Here is a 16,302-nt window from a genome sequence, read left to right as displayed (position 1 = left end):
GCTAGTGATGTAAAAGCGCGCCACTGCTATAAATCAGAAAATGAACTATGGGTAAAAAAAAAAAAAAAAAAAAAAAATGAAGAAATAAAATATTTTGAGTCAAACCTATATTAAAACAACGATTACAAAAAAAAAAAAAAAATCTACAAGATTTTCTGTGAAACTTAACAAAAAATTACTATAATTTAACACACAAAATATATCATTATTACATAGTCTTCACACAGTCTAATGGGGTATCTACCATGAACTTATTCCGCGCTTGACTGAAAGTAGTCGAAAAGTAAATGATAAGCATTGGTACAAAGCTCTACCGTTAGATCAGAAACAGTTCCACTAGTCTATCATTTATTTAACTAATAATTTGTCCCGTAATAAAAACGAAAATAAAGAAGCGTGCAAAAGAAACGCTCCAACAACAGAACCGTTTCAACTTTGGGGGTTAGGCAATTCGAGTTCTGTCCTCCTACCCTTGCAAACAGGCACAAGACGCATGCGCGGTATCACTAGCAAACCAGCGTGGAGCTGTGGATTTCAGTGTACGAAGTGCTGCCGCGGTGTTTGGATACGCGGGAACTTGATGTGCACTCTCTTCAGAAGCTGTAGCAACTTCAAATCAACATGTATCGGTGGTGTGGTCTGGTAATACAGGCGCTGTTGCTTGCTCTAGTCGTTCAAGTCGCACCACAAGGTAAATATTTTGAACACTTTTTAATTATTACCCACACTTTAGAATAATTTTATTGCAATATTAATTTTTTTTGCAGAATTTTAAAATTAATTTTTAAGTTTTGTATTGTTTATTTTTTAAAATGAAGCAAAAATAATTTTTGGTGTGAAAATTTAATTGTCTCTGAATAGTTTGATTTTGTTGCCAATGTTATAAAAATAAAGTTTCGATTTCAAATGTGTCAATAAAAATATATTTATAAATTATTACCTAACTATATGATATATTAGTAGATAAAAGGACTAGTGTTAAAAATATAAATAACCGACAATGAAAAAAAATTATCTGCTGTAAATTTGTTTTATTGTTCCCATATTAATTTAAAGTTATATTTGAATTATAAATTCACCTTAATTTGTCCTTTAGCTTGGATTTAGAAACTGCAATATTATCAATAAAACGTTCATAGATCTGTTACTTGTCAGAATTTTTTTAGTTCCATGAATTATTTAAAAACTTCTTTCTTTCAAAATCTTAATTTTTGAATTAGCCACAAAATATGAATTTTTGGAATAATGAATATAGTCTTGATATTTTTATTCTTTTAATTTCTTTTGAAATTGATATTATAGCTTGGTAGTTTTTATTATTTTAATTTAATTTTTTTGAAATGAATATTACAGCTCCATAGTTTTTATTCTTTTAATTTAATTTATTTTTAAAGGAATATTACAGCAGCTACAAAAAATTATTCATCAGTTATTCCAAAATGGGGGGAAAAAAAGCTTACAATAAATGATTTTTTTATGTGCAATTATTTAAACCTCGTTTTTGAGTGATTTTAAATTTAACCGTTCGTAACTTTACCGTCCGTAGACTTTAATAAATTTTATAAATTTAAGTTGAGTTTTAAACTTCGATAAGACACCTAATAATGAAATTTGAAATCAAAATAATTCAATCCAATTTTTATGATAAATTTTTAATTTCTGTGCAAAAATGTTGGTTAAAAATATATTTTTAAATTTTAAAAAACTTACTTTCTTTTTCATTGCACTTAAGAAATTTGAAGTAAAATCACTGAAAAGTGAGAAAATAAATATAGAATTGAAAAAACAAACAAACAATCAATAGTTGTAGCATTAAAATTATTATGGTACTGACTACTAAAAATATTGGGTAAAAATAAGGTTCAATGCATTTCTATTTTTTATTTTTTTTATTTTTGCAAAAAAAAGAAAAAAAAAAATCAAGGCATAAAATGGGAGGAAAAAATAATTACTGCAAAGTAATTATCAAAAGATTTGTGCAAAATTAATCTAGAAAAGCATTATGAATAAATGATAATGATAAGAATTGGCATCAATTAAGAAAAATAAGAAGTTACTTATCTACTCTTGTGGTCACTGAATATTCTATAAATGTCGAAATAATTTTCGGAAGAAATGAATACGCCATTGTATTTTGAATTTTTCTCTGCATGCATTATTCACTAATAAAATTTCTCAAAAAATTAATACAATAAGAAATAAATAATAAAATAAGAATAGCATAAAAACAAAGAATGGGTAAATAAAATAAAATTTTGATCCTCATGTACCCATATTGATATTTCAAAACAGCATTATTCTTATTTAAATAATTTGCTATTAATTTTTTTATCCAATAATTGAACACTGTACGATGTTTGTCAATTTATTTTGACAGAAGCATATCATCAGCTTAAAAGTTAATTTTTATTCAAAAATTTTTTTATAAAAAAGAAAGTATGAACTAATCTTTTTAATATTTGCTGGAATTGCTTATGATATTGATTATCGGGCTCATAAATTTTAATTTTTTTGTCACTCTTAATGGATATTAAGCCCTAAAATTATTGGCAGGTCTAATCAAGCAATTCTTGTGCTAATTAACTATTACCAAATATTAATAATTGTGTAAATTATAAAATTGTATTAGTTAATAATAGCGTTAATGCGAGCAGTTACCAGACATTGTAAATCAAACCTTTAGAAACAGAAGTTAATCTAAAATGTACCTTACAGTTCATTTGATTAATCGATTATTATTATTGATAATCATGGTTATTATTAATAATTAGCTATTTAAAAATCGATTAATATTAATAATTATTGGTTATTAGTATTAACTGCAATTATTATTAATATTAATCGATTATGAAAATTAATTATCGTAATGTATATAAATGAAGAGAATCGACATAGTATTCAACTGATCGAGTATTTCATTATTTGTTCTTAATTTATTATATGTGTGTTTGTAAAAATTATTTGAATGGAAATTTTTTTGATACTTTGTTTAAAATAAGTACTGACTTTTATATTTTTTACTCTCTCAAAATTTCGTTAAATGGAATCCTGATTAATTTAATAGAATTAAATATACGGTTGTATTGATAAAATTTAGTCGAGGCGAGTGAAAAAATACTTACTGAAATGCGAAGAAAACGATTTTTTCCTTTAGATTTCTCTCGACCAATCAATATATAGGATTCTTGTGAAAGAAACAGCCCTAGAAAGAAAAAGCAATTAGCTTGCGGAATCAATTTTATTAGGCTTTTTATAAAGCCCCTGTTGTTTTTAACTATATTCTTTTAAAGAATAAAGATATTTTAATAATTCTTGATGTGACGTATTATTACGTCACATATTTGCTTGAAGGAACTGAAAATACTTCAATACCTCTCAATGCGACGCACCATTACGTCACATGCTTTTTGACACGATTTTCCTTGTTTAATATACTTTCGTCTTTTTATTCCATAATCCTAATTGGATTTGTCGAAAGAATTTCCTTTTTATATCCTTTAAACGGGGTTCGTTCTTTCCTCCTGCGGCCACGTAAATGTTGTTATGGCTTTGTTTGCCTGCTTTGCATACAGGCAAACCGAAAGCTTCAAAACAGTTTTATTTTTTCAATATGTCACCTCTAGGTCATTTATAACGACCGAGGTTCAGTCCAGTAGACTGCTTCCACTTGGCAAAGAGCCCTGTATTTCAGAAGTATTGTGAAATTGCTCCACTCTTTTCAGGCGTTTAATCGTTCAATTTTTCATATTTTATTGCTCTTCCAGCTCGAGACACATCCACTAGACGGGGTGTCGAAACGAGGTTTTTCTGATGGGTTCGGAGTAAGAATATGAGAATAGAGATAACACAGAAATAATAAACCTCAGTAGAATGTCTTTGAAACAAAAAAGATCAATGCTATTTTTTTTTTGTCTAGATAAAAATCGTTAGTTCGTTTGAAGTACTTGGCTGATTTTTAGATTTGGAAAAGAAATTTTTTTAGAAGTTTGTTGAAACGTCACTAAAAAAATATAAATGATCATTTAACTATATTTTCGTATGTTTTAGTGTATAGAATCTAGTATCAGACCGCAATAGGCTGTCAGTGTAAAATACAATCGGAAGTTTTTTCATTCAGGTGCATCGCTTGCTCTAAAAAAATGGAATGCATTTTTTAAAAAAATGTTTAATTCGTTTAAAGTGCTTACTTTATTTTCATAGACAAGCGTTTTAAAATTGAACAAAAACTTCGCAAAATAATTTTACCAATCGTTTGATTCCCTTTAAAACATTGACTCTAAAAATGATTTGGAAAGAAGTGTGTTTAGTTTTATTTCTCTGCTAAAAAAGCATTCAATTTTGTTAATAAATTTACTCTTTATGTTAGATTAGAGAGATTTACTGACCACAGAATCACCCCGAGTTTTCGCATTCTGAATATTAATCATGAAAGCATTATATTTTTATAAATGCATCGTATATATCATATGTAATGCAAGTACATTAAAATGATTAATTAAAGTGCTATAGCATAAGTGAATAATTAAGCTGCTTAATAAAGTATTTTATTCATGAAATGAGCAAAAGTGTAGTATGGCAAGATCCATAGGGAGTTTTATTAACATAAATTAAAACACAAAGACTCATTAATATAAAATGTTACGCTTAATAGGTAACAATCCGGTTTGCAGCAATTTAATTCATAAATACCTCAATTAACTTTACCAATTTCTCGGCAGCTTATACTCAACTTTTGTCATTGCGAAAAGTAACATTTGGGAGTAACAATACGCATAAAATAAACTTCAGACATCAAAGCATGCATTAAATAAGTATAATAAACTAGCAAACGTTACACTTTCTAAAAGTGTCTCCGTGCCAGGATCGTTGCGCTTTAACATATTTTACTCTCTCTGTAAATACTACATTCATATTTTCATTTAAAGTTGTTTAAGGTATACAACTACTGACTTCATGTTACTCTCGCATGAAAATGCACGCATTAGTGAAATTTTCTCAAATGTAATTGTGTTCTTCATCAAGGATATGCAGCGAAAAGCAGAGTTTATTCTAAAAATATTCCTGACTTCCGTTTGCCATGTTTCATTAACCATGTAAAGAGAGAGATTTTTTTAAGTTTATATAATTCCGAGAAGAAACTACAAGTCATTTTCAAAAGTAGATACTTAAGAAATTAATTATTTACTTCTGTTCTGTTACACTGTAGTCACTGAATTACCAAAAAAATAAAATAAAAATAAATAAATAAAATAACTACTTTGTTTTAGATATTTTTTTTTGTAACAAGAAACGTTACATCAACAAAAGGATATTTAAAGTTAACTGAACTGTTTCATAAGTGCACGAGAAATATTGCAAATCTGCAGGTTTTACTTTAGAATAAATATTCAGAAAAATATATACGATGAACTCGATTTTTTAAAATTTCTGCTAGACTAATAAGGATATTTCGGACATGAGGAAATTATCTGTATTAAAATTATCTATCTGAAAGTGTATGCATTTTAATACATTCGTAATATTATTATTTAATTATTTTATTTTTGGTTCATCTTATAGTAAAAAAATTGGGGAAAATATGATAAGTTTTAAGAGTGACTATAAATTGCAGCAAAAAATGGGAATAAATTCATATTTGTTTTTTATTTATACAAAAAATGCCAAACAAATAGATAGAAAATTATTTATGTGTTTTCTTAGTAATTCTTAATTTCTTCTATTTCTTTTCATTTATGTTATAGTCAAAAACGTGAAAAAAGCGTTAAGTTTTAATTATTTGTTTTTAAAATGCAATTAAAGTTCTGTAAAGATAAACTGCTATCTGCGTCTTTTTGGTATAAAATATTTAAAAAAATTTAAACTATCACGGATAAAACATTGATTTTATCACTTATCAATAATTTTTATAACAGTACTAATTAATCTAATTTTTTTCTTTGTATTATTGCCAGCAGATCTTAAATTCTGAATTTTTTTATTGATTAAGTATATTTAAAGTAATCAAAAGCAAGGTAAAGAATTTTCTACACTCGAATGTAAAATATTTTTTAAACGGGCTTTTGAACTTTATTTCAACTCCTCATTCTCGTGAAAGCTGTTTATCTCGGATCCTAAACATCTTCGGCGACTCCATCATTCTGAATGGTTTAAATTTCAACTTTTCTTGGAACTCCCATTTCTTTCACGGCTGTATGATCCTTACATGTTACATCGACACATTTAGCAATTTAAGTATACTGCGAATGAATGAATGAAGTTCCGTAGAATATAAGAAAAAAGCTTCAGGTGAATGAAGTAGCAGCTCTTTCCTATTTTTAAAACAGCCGGCTCAACGGTAATTTAATGTTTCAGTCGAATAGTCCTAAATTTTTGCCGCTTGTGAAATGACTTCATTTATTCGCTTTGTTTCACAATTATTAGTTGTTTTTTTATAACGTTTGACAAATATTTTCCAACTTACATTAAATGTAATTTAATCACGTGAAAAAAATATTCTTGTGAAGTAGAAAATAGAATTCATGATGCTTCAAGAATTTTGAAATTTGCTTGAAATAAAGCTTTTTTTAAAAAAAATACAAACCTGCTGAGAAAGTTCAGCTTTTTTGTACTTTTACCTTAATTTCAACCTGTTATCTGCTGTAAAGAAATTTCCAGATTGTTGGAAGCTTTTGTTATGGCAATACATTTCCTTAAAAGTACAAAAACGCTGTTTTGATACGTATTTATAATTTGAGTTAAAAAATTCTAATTCGTACAAAAAAACAACAACAACGCAATGTTGGCGTAGATATTTAGATTTCATATCTTGCTTGCATACTTAGTATGTATGATAGCCAAAACTTCATCAGTAAGAACATAAAATTATTGTATTTAGTTGATTCTTGCTTGCAAATAACATGGGAAATTTAGGCTGATTAAGTGTTTGGCTATCTAATTAACTTAAAACACTAAGATTTTGAAAAGAATAGTCACTTCTCACAAAGTTTCTATTTTGAATCAATAAATTCTAATTAATGTAAGAATAAAGTAAACTCCATTGTCACCTTTCAAGTCTCCAATAATTAGCCTGCAGACTCATTCTGTTATAGAGAATTATTTTCGAAACTTCATCATTAAGATTAGGTTTCAACGAATTCTTGACTACAAATATCATGAATATTTTAGAATGAGTAAATGTTGCGTAACCTAATTGATTTCAAACAATTTTGAAAAACATTTTGTCAGAATTAGCAGGCAATTTATTGAATAAAAAAACATATACAAAATTCACTACTTGCTTTTGTTTCATGTTAATTTTTGGACACTGAAATTGTTTTGGAAAATCCTTTTTCCATCAGATAACGAATTTTTTCATCCAGATATCAAAATATCTTTATAAAATATTACTTCAATTCCATTTTAAAGAGAAGAGTAAGACTTTTTAGCTAAAATGCTGAACTTATTTAATTTTATCTATGCCTCATAAACTGAAATTTATTTTATGAGTTCAGAAATCATAGCTTGTGTTAAGATATTTAAACCCGGAGAAGAAATAAATGTATCAGACTTGCGTTGTTCGATATGTTGATAGGCAAACCTTCAGTTTCTGACTTCTGAATTAGAAAAAGAAAAGAAAGGAAAAGAAAATGCCTTGAAGGAAACTATTGACCTTTCGTTTAGAATGTTTCTCTTCTGAAATTCGCTGAATATCATATCGGCATGATATTTTTCTTTGTCTCGATGATATTCGTCATACTTGTTGGAACTTTTCATAAAAAAGCATGTGCGTTTATTTTTAAAAATCAAAATATATTTTGCTGATGTGGTTTTTGAAAGGATATTAGAACTTTTATTATAATTAGAACTAAGCACTTTTTAATGTATTATACAAAAGATGTTAATAATTTAACCCGTTTCTTTCTTAAAATAAAAGATTTGACCTTTTTGTACAAAGATATTTTTTTTACAGTTGAAATTTTATTTTGTGTATATTAATCATTGCTTTTGAGCTTTTCCTTGAGCGCCAGATATCTGAAAGTGATGATTTACTGAATTAAGTATATTAAGCGGCTCAGTCAATGTACTAAACAATTCCATTTCAAGAGTAGATAATAATGAATAAATAAAGTGGCAATAAATACAATAAAGTGGTAATAAATAAAATATAATACAAAAGTGTTAATAAATACAATAAACGCAGACAGCATTGAAGCAAAGTATAATTTAAAGTGAAATATATAAAAAAATAGAATGTCTTTCGAAAAAAAATATATATAATTGGTATTTTGCTTTATAATCTTTGAGTATTCGTTGACTTGACATTTATAAGTTTCCCCAAAAATTATTACATAAAGTGTATTATTCGTTTACTTGCAAACGATTCAATTGAAAATTAGTTTCATCTGCAATTTTTATATTCTCCTGAAATTAGACTCTAATATCAATTTCATCGCAATTAAGCTGATTGTTAATTAGTTCTTTTTAGTGCATGGCAAAATCATAACTTACGCTAACTTCCTTTATACGGGACCTTTTTGTCTAAATATAATTCATAGAAAATTCTATGAAATGCAATTAAAACACTGGTTTTGTATCCAAAATAAAAGAATTTCCTCTGCCCTTTTATTCACATAATTTGTGGTTTACTATATCGGTTTCAGGAAATTGTGATACTAGGTATAGAGTCAAAGACAAAAGCAGGAAGACGCTCAGATAGCTCGATGTTTGATGAAGTTCGAGTTTTGTGTTTCGATTCGAATTCATAGCCACAACAGCGTGACAAGTCCATCGTGCGGAAGTTACAGGCAGAAAAGCCTTGACACAATACAAGGCTGAAGTATCTCAGCTGACGTATTCATAACCGGCTCTTCGTATGTCTTTCTATGTCTAAAGAAGGAAGTGAGGCTGAGCTTACGTTGGCAGTTAATAAACAAAAAGAAAGGTAAAAACTCGAACGAGTTTCTATGGGTAGGGCAGTGGTGGCCGAACTAACCTACTTTCAGTTCGGCCAAATGGCTGACTCTATGTTCAAGATTATTTCCAAACCAGTCTTGGTGAGCGTTGGCGTTGTTTGTGTTCATTTACCGCTATTTTCTTCGAGTTCAGCTGGTCATTGGGAAGGACACGACTCCCACGAACGTCCACGCGCATGGGAAATAACGGTTTTATCAGTTGTTTGTCTTGAATTTTCAATTTTGAGTGTTGGCGTTTTTTGTAGTGCAAGGAGACAGCGGAAATGAACGTTTGTGTTTCGCATCTTCCTTGATTAATTTTTTTGAGGGGAAGGAACTTGATTTCTTCCGATGAATGGAATTCCTACCTACACTCGAATGGATTGCAAAGACTGTTTTTTCTATTTGTGCGTTTTTTTTTAAATCGATCGATTTCACGGTTTGTGATTGTATAGGTTGCTAGTCTTTAAATTTTCAATGTAATTAACACAGTAACTCAATCGTATGAGGAAATGGCCTCAAGAGGGCACGGCCCTCTTCTGATGTTTATGTATTTTGAAATGTTTATTGATTTTAAATTAGAATATAGAGGTGAAAATGTAATCAAAAGAAAAAAAATCTGAATTTTATGATTTACGTTTTTTAAAGGTTTCCTTTCATAACACGGTACACTGCAAAAGTTTTTGGTGGTTTTTTTTAAAAATTCCAATTACGATTTCTAAAATATCCGTTTTTAAAAAATATTTTCTGAGTAACGTCAGTTAATATCAGATTCATTCATAACTTTTTGTTCTTCACTTCATCGACTTGTAAATAGATTCTTAAAGAGGAAGGTTTCGAACTATGCATTGTAGTAGAGTGGAAATAGCGTAATGTATTTGTAGTAGAGTAGAAACGATTTAAAAAATTCTGAAGTTTGACAAAATTTTGTTTCTTATCCAAAGTCAAATATTTCTTTGATCTTGCACGAGTTTCATACTTTAATTTTTAAGTTGTAACTAATCGAATAGCATTGTTTCTGCTTTTAGTGTCCGATGATATTCAAACTATTGTGTTTAAACATTTTTCCTTTGCTGTTTAAATGTTATATGTTTTCTAATATTTAATTCTGTTATATTCTTACAAAATTATACTTTGCATCGTTATTATATGCCATTTGCTAACAATGCTAAAATATATAATTTTCTTTAATTTCTTTCGTTTACTATGCTTATTTGTTTATATTTAGATACTTTTTAAAGGCGCATGCACGAAACACACTATTGAAATTTCAGAGCTTTATGAATTCATATTACACTTTCGTTATACTTCGTTTGTTTTGTGTTTTCCAGATTTTAGACAGATTACAGATGATTATCGACTTAAGATAATTATGCATGTAATCTTTCTTTTTCATGAAACAAGGGGGAAGCAGTCTATTCATATTTCAGTACTTTACAAATATGAGCTCATATTTGACTTTGAATATATTTATTTTCCACTACGAATTTTTATTTTCTTAATTTTAGCAAAGTATCTGTGGGCCTCAAACATCAGATAGCTTTTAAAGGCACCATTTCGCATCTTTTTCTTCAATTTTAGAAATTCTTGAATAGAAATGAGCAAATTGCAAATTTGTTTGAATTACAGAGAATTAAATGAGATTAACTCTGCTACGAATATATAGGATCTTTTAGGAGTTCTTTTACTTTCGCGTAGTGAAGCATATACGGCGAAAATCTTGTAATCGTCGAAAAATTCGGCTTTGGAATTTTGATGAATTTCGATGTTTTAAAACTCTTTGAATTTGAATAAAAAACAAAACGCATTTGGACTAAGGAGATTGGATAGTTCGCTAACACAAAAATGGAACAAACTTGATGGTTTGAATGTTGCATATGGCTCATATATTCAAAATATTAGATCTATATCGAATTTCCGACGAAATCCATCAACATGAAGCACTTAGTATTTTTTCATCTCTGTGCCGACACAAAAGGATCATATCTATAATGAATTTTTAATTTGCCTCTTGTCACAATGAATGAAAATATTATATACATTTTTCATTATTATATTTTATTACCTGTATGTTGTCATTCGTATCGAAGAAAATTTTTATTTACAGTCTTAATTATAACGTTTATTTACTTTCTCGTAGTCCTTTCTGCGAAAATAATAATAATTTAACAAACACTAATTATATAAGCTGTATTGAATTGATATGTTTTTTTTTAAATAGAGGATATTCTGGAGATAATACCCATCCCTCCCCGCCAAAAAACTATAGAAAAAAGGAAAGATTATAAAGATAATATATAAATAAATTCCAAAGAATAAAATTGCAAAATTAAAGAAGCAGGGACATACTATTAAAGGGTATTTTTATACGGTTTTGATGTGTGCCAAGCCAAAACTTTTGATTGCATAACATTTAAGTAGAATAACTTTGTACCACGCATTAAGGATGATAATCTTATGTGAAAGTGCATGAGAAAATTGAGGGAAAATATTTCTGCTTTTCTTTTTGTTTACATTCCGTTTACCAGCATTTGGTTTTAATGGTATAATATATCTACGCTAAATTCGTCTGAGCTTTGAATCGCTTGTTCCAGAAGACAGAGGTTTGGCATGAAACATTAGGGACGGACGACCTTTCAAGATACGTCTCTCGCATTTTAATGCTGAGAGTTGGTGGTGTTGTCGCCACCAAAAGTACAAAGGAAGAACATGTTGTCTCACAATCCTTTTCTTAATGTGTCAGGGTCTTTCATGATTTGTTTAATCTTTTCTTTTCTGAGAAAGAGTCACCTACTAAGGTTAATTGGTTTTTGCTTTTTTTGCGGGGGTTGTTCCAGTTCAGTGGGTTAAGTTGGTTCCGGAAAAAAAGTAACAACCCAAGTGACATTTCATTATGATGTACTTCGTGGTTATTTTATTAAAGACACGGAAATACTGAAGTGACCAAATTTCCCGGATTACTTGGGACATTTTCGGTTTCTGATTCTTTGCCCCGGCTTGAAAAATGTTTCGTAATTTTTCGTGCGCAGTTTGTTATTTAACAATTAATATTCATAAAGTTCAACGATTAATTTCTTTTAATTAAAAAAAAAACAAGCATAAGAGAATTTTCCTTCCCATTTTTTTATTTTCATACAATATGGTAAATCTAAATTTAGATTTTGTCCATTTTGATAGAAATCACCATTCTTATTCCATTTTCAAAAGTTTTCAATGGAATATTAATACTTTTTATTCCATTATTGGCGTTCATGAAACTAATGCATTTATAGATGTATAATCTTTTATATGAATATCTGGCTGAGGAATCATTTGGACAAGCAAAAAAGCTCATGGTCGAGGAATCATTCAAGAGAAGAAGCCCATGTATGAGGAATCGTTAGAACATTTTATGAACTTGAGCTAGAAATGGAAACCTTCCAGACACCTTGAATTACTAAAACTACTTAGATTCAAAAATTCTGCCAAAGTGTACAAAGCTCTTTAAAGCAGAATTATTGTTCTGACATTTCATAAGTCGATGAAATTCACAGCGAATACAGTCAATTTAGATGATGCAATGTGAAGAAAATGTAGTAATTCAAAGCGTATTCTCTTGCGTTTCTCTATCTCCTTTTGTTTTCTTTTAATACTGCCAATAATACCCGTAAATTATTATTTTGTTGTTTTTGAATTATTCTTTTCACTTTATCTAAGTAAATTATTTTGTATTTGGAGAAACGCCGGTTTCTCTTGACATTCTCTCCCCAATATGCACATCATTTTAAGTACTGAATTAAAGAACACATTTTGGTGGCTCGCACAAATGCACAGATATCTTTTTTATAGGATAATCAATTTTTTTTTTATCGTGTGAAAAGCATTTTCCTTAGTGATCTCTCTCTCTCTAACATTAATTTTCTTATTAAGTAATTATATTGCCTCAATATCTGCTTGTAAATTAACTGAAGACATTATTTCAGTTTAGGGCACTGGATGGTATTATAGAGTCTTCACAAATCGTGATGTATAAAAATTTCTTTTAAGGCATCATTCAAAATAAAAAATTCTATATTTTTGAGATTTTTTATTATTAATTTTTTTAATAAATTATGTATTAGTGATTTATATTTGCTTCTCACTTCTGCTGCTTTCTGGTCAACCAGGATTCAATTAATTTAACTCGATTAATTAAAGTTATTCCTTGTAGAAAAATGCAAAATGATTATAATAAATAAATATGGATGCAATATTAGAAATTCTTGATGAATTTTTGATTGCTGGATATTCAAACATCCATTTATCGAGATACAGATTTACAACTATAATGAATTTATTTTGTAGGAATTAATTAGGCGTTTTGCTTTTGAAGTTGCTAGCGATATTAATAAAAAGTGATTCCCAGTCAATCCAATATAGCGACAAAACACAAAAATACAAGTTCACCCACAAAATTATTACCATGTACTGTACAAAAATATTGTAAAGATGGTATTAGAGTTGGAGATTTCAATTAGGTTAAAATTCAAAACGCAAATTAAAAATTTTAACTTTATCTCATAAAATGTCATTAAATAAAACTTAAATAAAGAATACCATTTATCGGATTTTGTTTTCGATTTATTATATTCAGGGTCATATATAACTTGAAGTATTTTTATTTAATCGAAAGGATTATTTCAACAACTGCTGAGCTGCCGAATGGCTGAAAGGATTATTTCAACAACAGCTTTTTTTTTCTTGCCTTAAACCATCATGGCAATTTTTCGAAGATTTAAGTTGTAACATCATTTTGTTAAAATGTTATTGTGACAGAAAATTATTTCCAACTGTTTTGTGACAGAGAATTCAAAAGAAAGGTTCACCTAGGCGTTGCGAAAGCATTTATGATATATATTTTCGCAAAGAGTGAAAAATTGGTCTCTTCACTGATTGCTCTTAAGCCAGCAAAGAGATGCTAATTATTCTAGACAAATGATGTCTCTACTGATTTTAAAGTGGATTAGCAAAACTCCATCATTAAAAAGACTGACACTCTTTCGGGGGAAAAATTAAAAATTAATTTTGTTTTCGGAAGGTATTCAGTTTCAGGATTGGGAGACAAACATGAAAGTGTCAAGTGCAGTATTATTGATTTTAAACATATTTTCACGAAAGCATTAATCATAATGAATTTTGAAATTCGATTATTGCGCTCATGGCGAGAAAGAAAACGTCAGAGAAATTAATTCAACCCTATCACAAGACAATCTATAATGTTGATGGTTTTCGTTTGCTGCTGACCAGAAACTTCGGCGGTTGTGATGGGGATAGTGTTTAGTTAATCAATATCATTTGAAACGAGTAAGCATATTTTTATCAGAAAAGAGAGTTTACAACAGTTTTGTTTCTTGATTAAAATAAAGGGTGTTCCAAAATGAACGCAAAATTTGAATTTGCCACCATTCGTGCTGTTAAAGTAATGATAACCCTATTAAAAAACCATTTGACAGCTGATAGCTTAGGGTTAGTAAAAATGAAGCGTTACACAATAAAACAGCATGTTAACGTAAGATTTGAATTAAATAAAAAGACAGTTTTTTTTTAAAAAAATGTTATGCTTTTATTGAATTGTAAAGCACACAGAATACGTCTATGTATGGAATAACACATAGTTGAAATGGACTCCGTGTTTTTACTAGCACATACGCATTCTTTTCTGGAAATTTTCCATGGCCATTTTGTATAAATGTGATTGAATTTACTCATTCAATGCATGAAGAAGCATAAGCCTTTGATTTTAAATAACCTCATAAAAAGAAATCCAATGGTGTTGAATCATACGATCTAGGAGGTTCATTCTCAAATTTTCGAACTGTAGCTGCCAGACTTTCATTATTTTTGAAATATTGTTCAACAAGGAAAACACGTTGTTCTATCGTGTAACGCTTCATTTTTACTAACCCTACATTATCGGCTATCAAATGGTACTTTTTTAAAAATTGGGTTGCCAACACTTTATTGCCCGAATGGTGGCAAATTCAAATCTTGTGTTAATTTTGGGACACCTTTTATCATCGATTTATCGAATTCCCCAATGTTTGCAGGATAGTATATTGGGAAAACGTAAAATATCAGATTCTTATCTGATCATTGTAGATTTAGATGGTTGGAATATATTTATAAAGAACGAATTATACATTAGAGATGCTTGTATTGAAGATGGTGGTAACAATTTTAAAATAGCCATGCTTTTGCACATTTTCAATCTGTACCGGTCCAGTTACCCAATAAATTCAATTATTGCTTACAAGTATTCTCTTCTGGTAAGATGGTTTAAGCACATCGTTGCACCTCTAGGGTATCAAATTTCGATTTCGCTATAGATATCATGCGCTCTATACGAGTCAAAAGAATGACTCCGTCTATCAGCAGATTCTCTAAAAATGGAAGCGATATTCATTTAATGAATGTGTAAAGTAATCAAGTTTTTTTAATCTCTGCGTTATTTGTCTTTCTTCAATAACTCTTTAAGGTGAAGTTCCTTGATGAACATGAAAAGCTATGACAACTGCAGGATGCTGCAACCATCTGTTTATCATGCTAATAAGATTATAATATCCAGTTAAAAAAAGTTAAGATTCATGAAATAGGCAACGAACAGTTGTGATAACTGAAAATTCGTTTACAAGAAATGTAAGCCTAAATATTAATGCTGATTGTGTATAAAATATTACTATATATGATAATTTAGCAAAAAGTGTTCAAAGGAAGGTATTCTGAAGTGTGGAATGTTTCTTCAGACGTGAAACTAAGACGGAAAGATATTAAAAATTAGACGTGACATTTAGGAGAAAATCTGTTATACACGAGGAACTTGAGGAGAAATAATGCATCGAATTAAAAAGAAATGGCAGGACATTTTTAACTTGTTTGATTAAACATTTAGATGGATTTTTCGTTTTATTTGTATTGATTTTTTATAACAGTAATTCTCAGCCTAACAAAATAGTCAATGCATTGAAAACATTTCCAAAAATAACTTCAATTTAGTGTTACTAAAACCAGTTTTTGTGTGACATTTCTAGGAAAATCCGACAAAAAAATAAAGTTAGTGCATAAATGAGCTTTGCAATAATGTTTATAGTAATAAATACGATTTAATTCGGAGCATTTATTTTAGGCCGCTGTGGCCTGGTGGTAAGGTCTCGGCTGTGAGCCGTAAGGTTTCAGGTTCGAGACCCGATTCCACCGAAGAACCGTTGTGTAAGGTTGTCTGTTGCACGTTAAATCCGTCATGCCAAACGTCCTCCCGCTGGTGTGGTGTGGTGTGGCGTGGCGTGGCGTGGCGTGGCGTGGCGTGGAGAGGGGGGGTGTCAGCTCAGGTGTCGTTCTCGTCATCTGACCGCGGTTC

General features: G+C 29.4%; 1 protein-coding gene across 2 annotated transcripts in view; it reads left to right on the top strand.

The window, feature by feature from the left end:
- LOC129958723 (uncharacterized) overlaps nucleotides 1-16,302 on the top strand; it is a 367,468-nt gene that overhangs the window by 69,123 nt on the left and 282,043 nt on the right. Inside the window, exon 1 of one of the 2 annotated variants that reach the window (XM_056071375.1) lies at nucleotides 531-691. The exons of the other annotated variant lie outside the window; for it this stretch is intronic. Coding sequence (XP_055927350.1) covers nucleotides 622-691 — 70 coding nt within the window. The 5' untranslated portion in view covers nucleotides 531-621. Of the gene's footprint in view, nucleotides 1-530; nucleotides 692-16,302 lie in introns of those variants that run through there. 2 annotated transcript variants of the gene reach the window in all.

Source organism: Argiope bruennichi, chromosome X1 (genome assembly GCF_947563725.1).
Source record: "Argiope bruennichi chromosome X1, qqArgBrue1.1, whole genome shotgun sequence".
Lineage (NCBI taxonomy): Eukaryota > Metazoa > Arthropoda > Arachnida > Araneae > Araneidae > Argiope > Argiope bruennichi.
The sequence above is the reverse complement of the archived record's forward strand: the minus strand, read 5'-3'. Positions and strand labels throughout refer to the sequence as shown.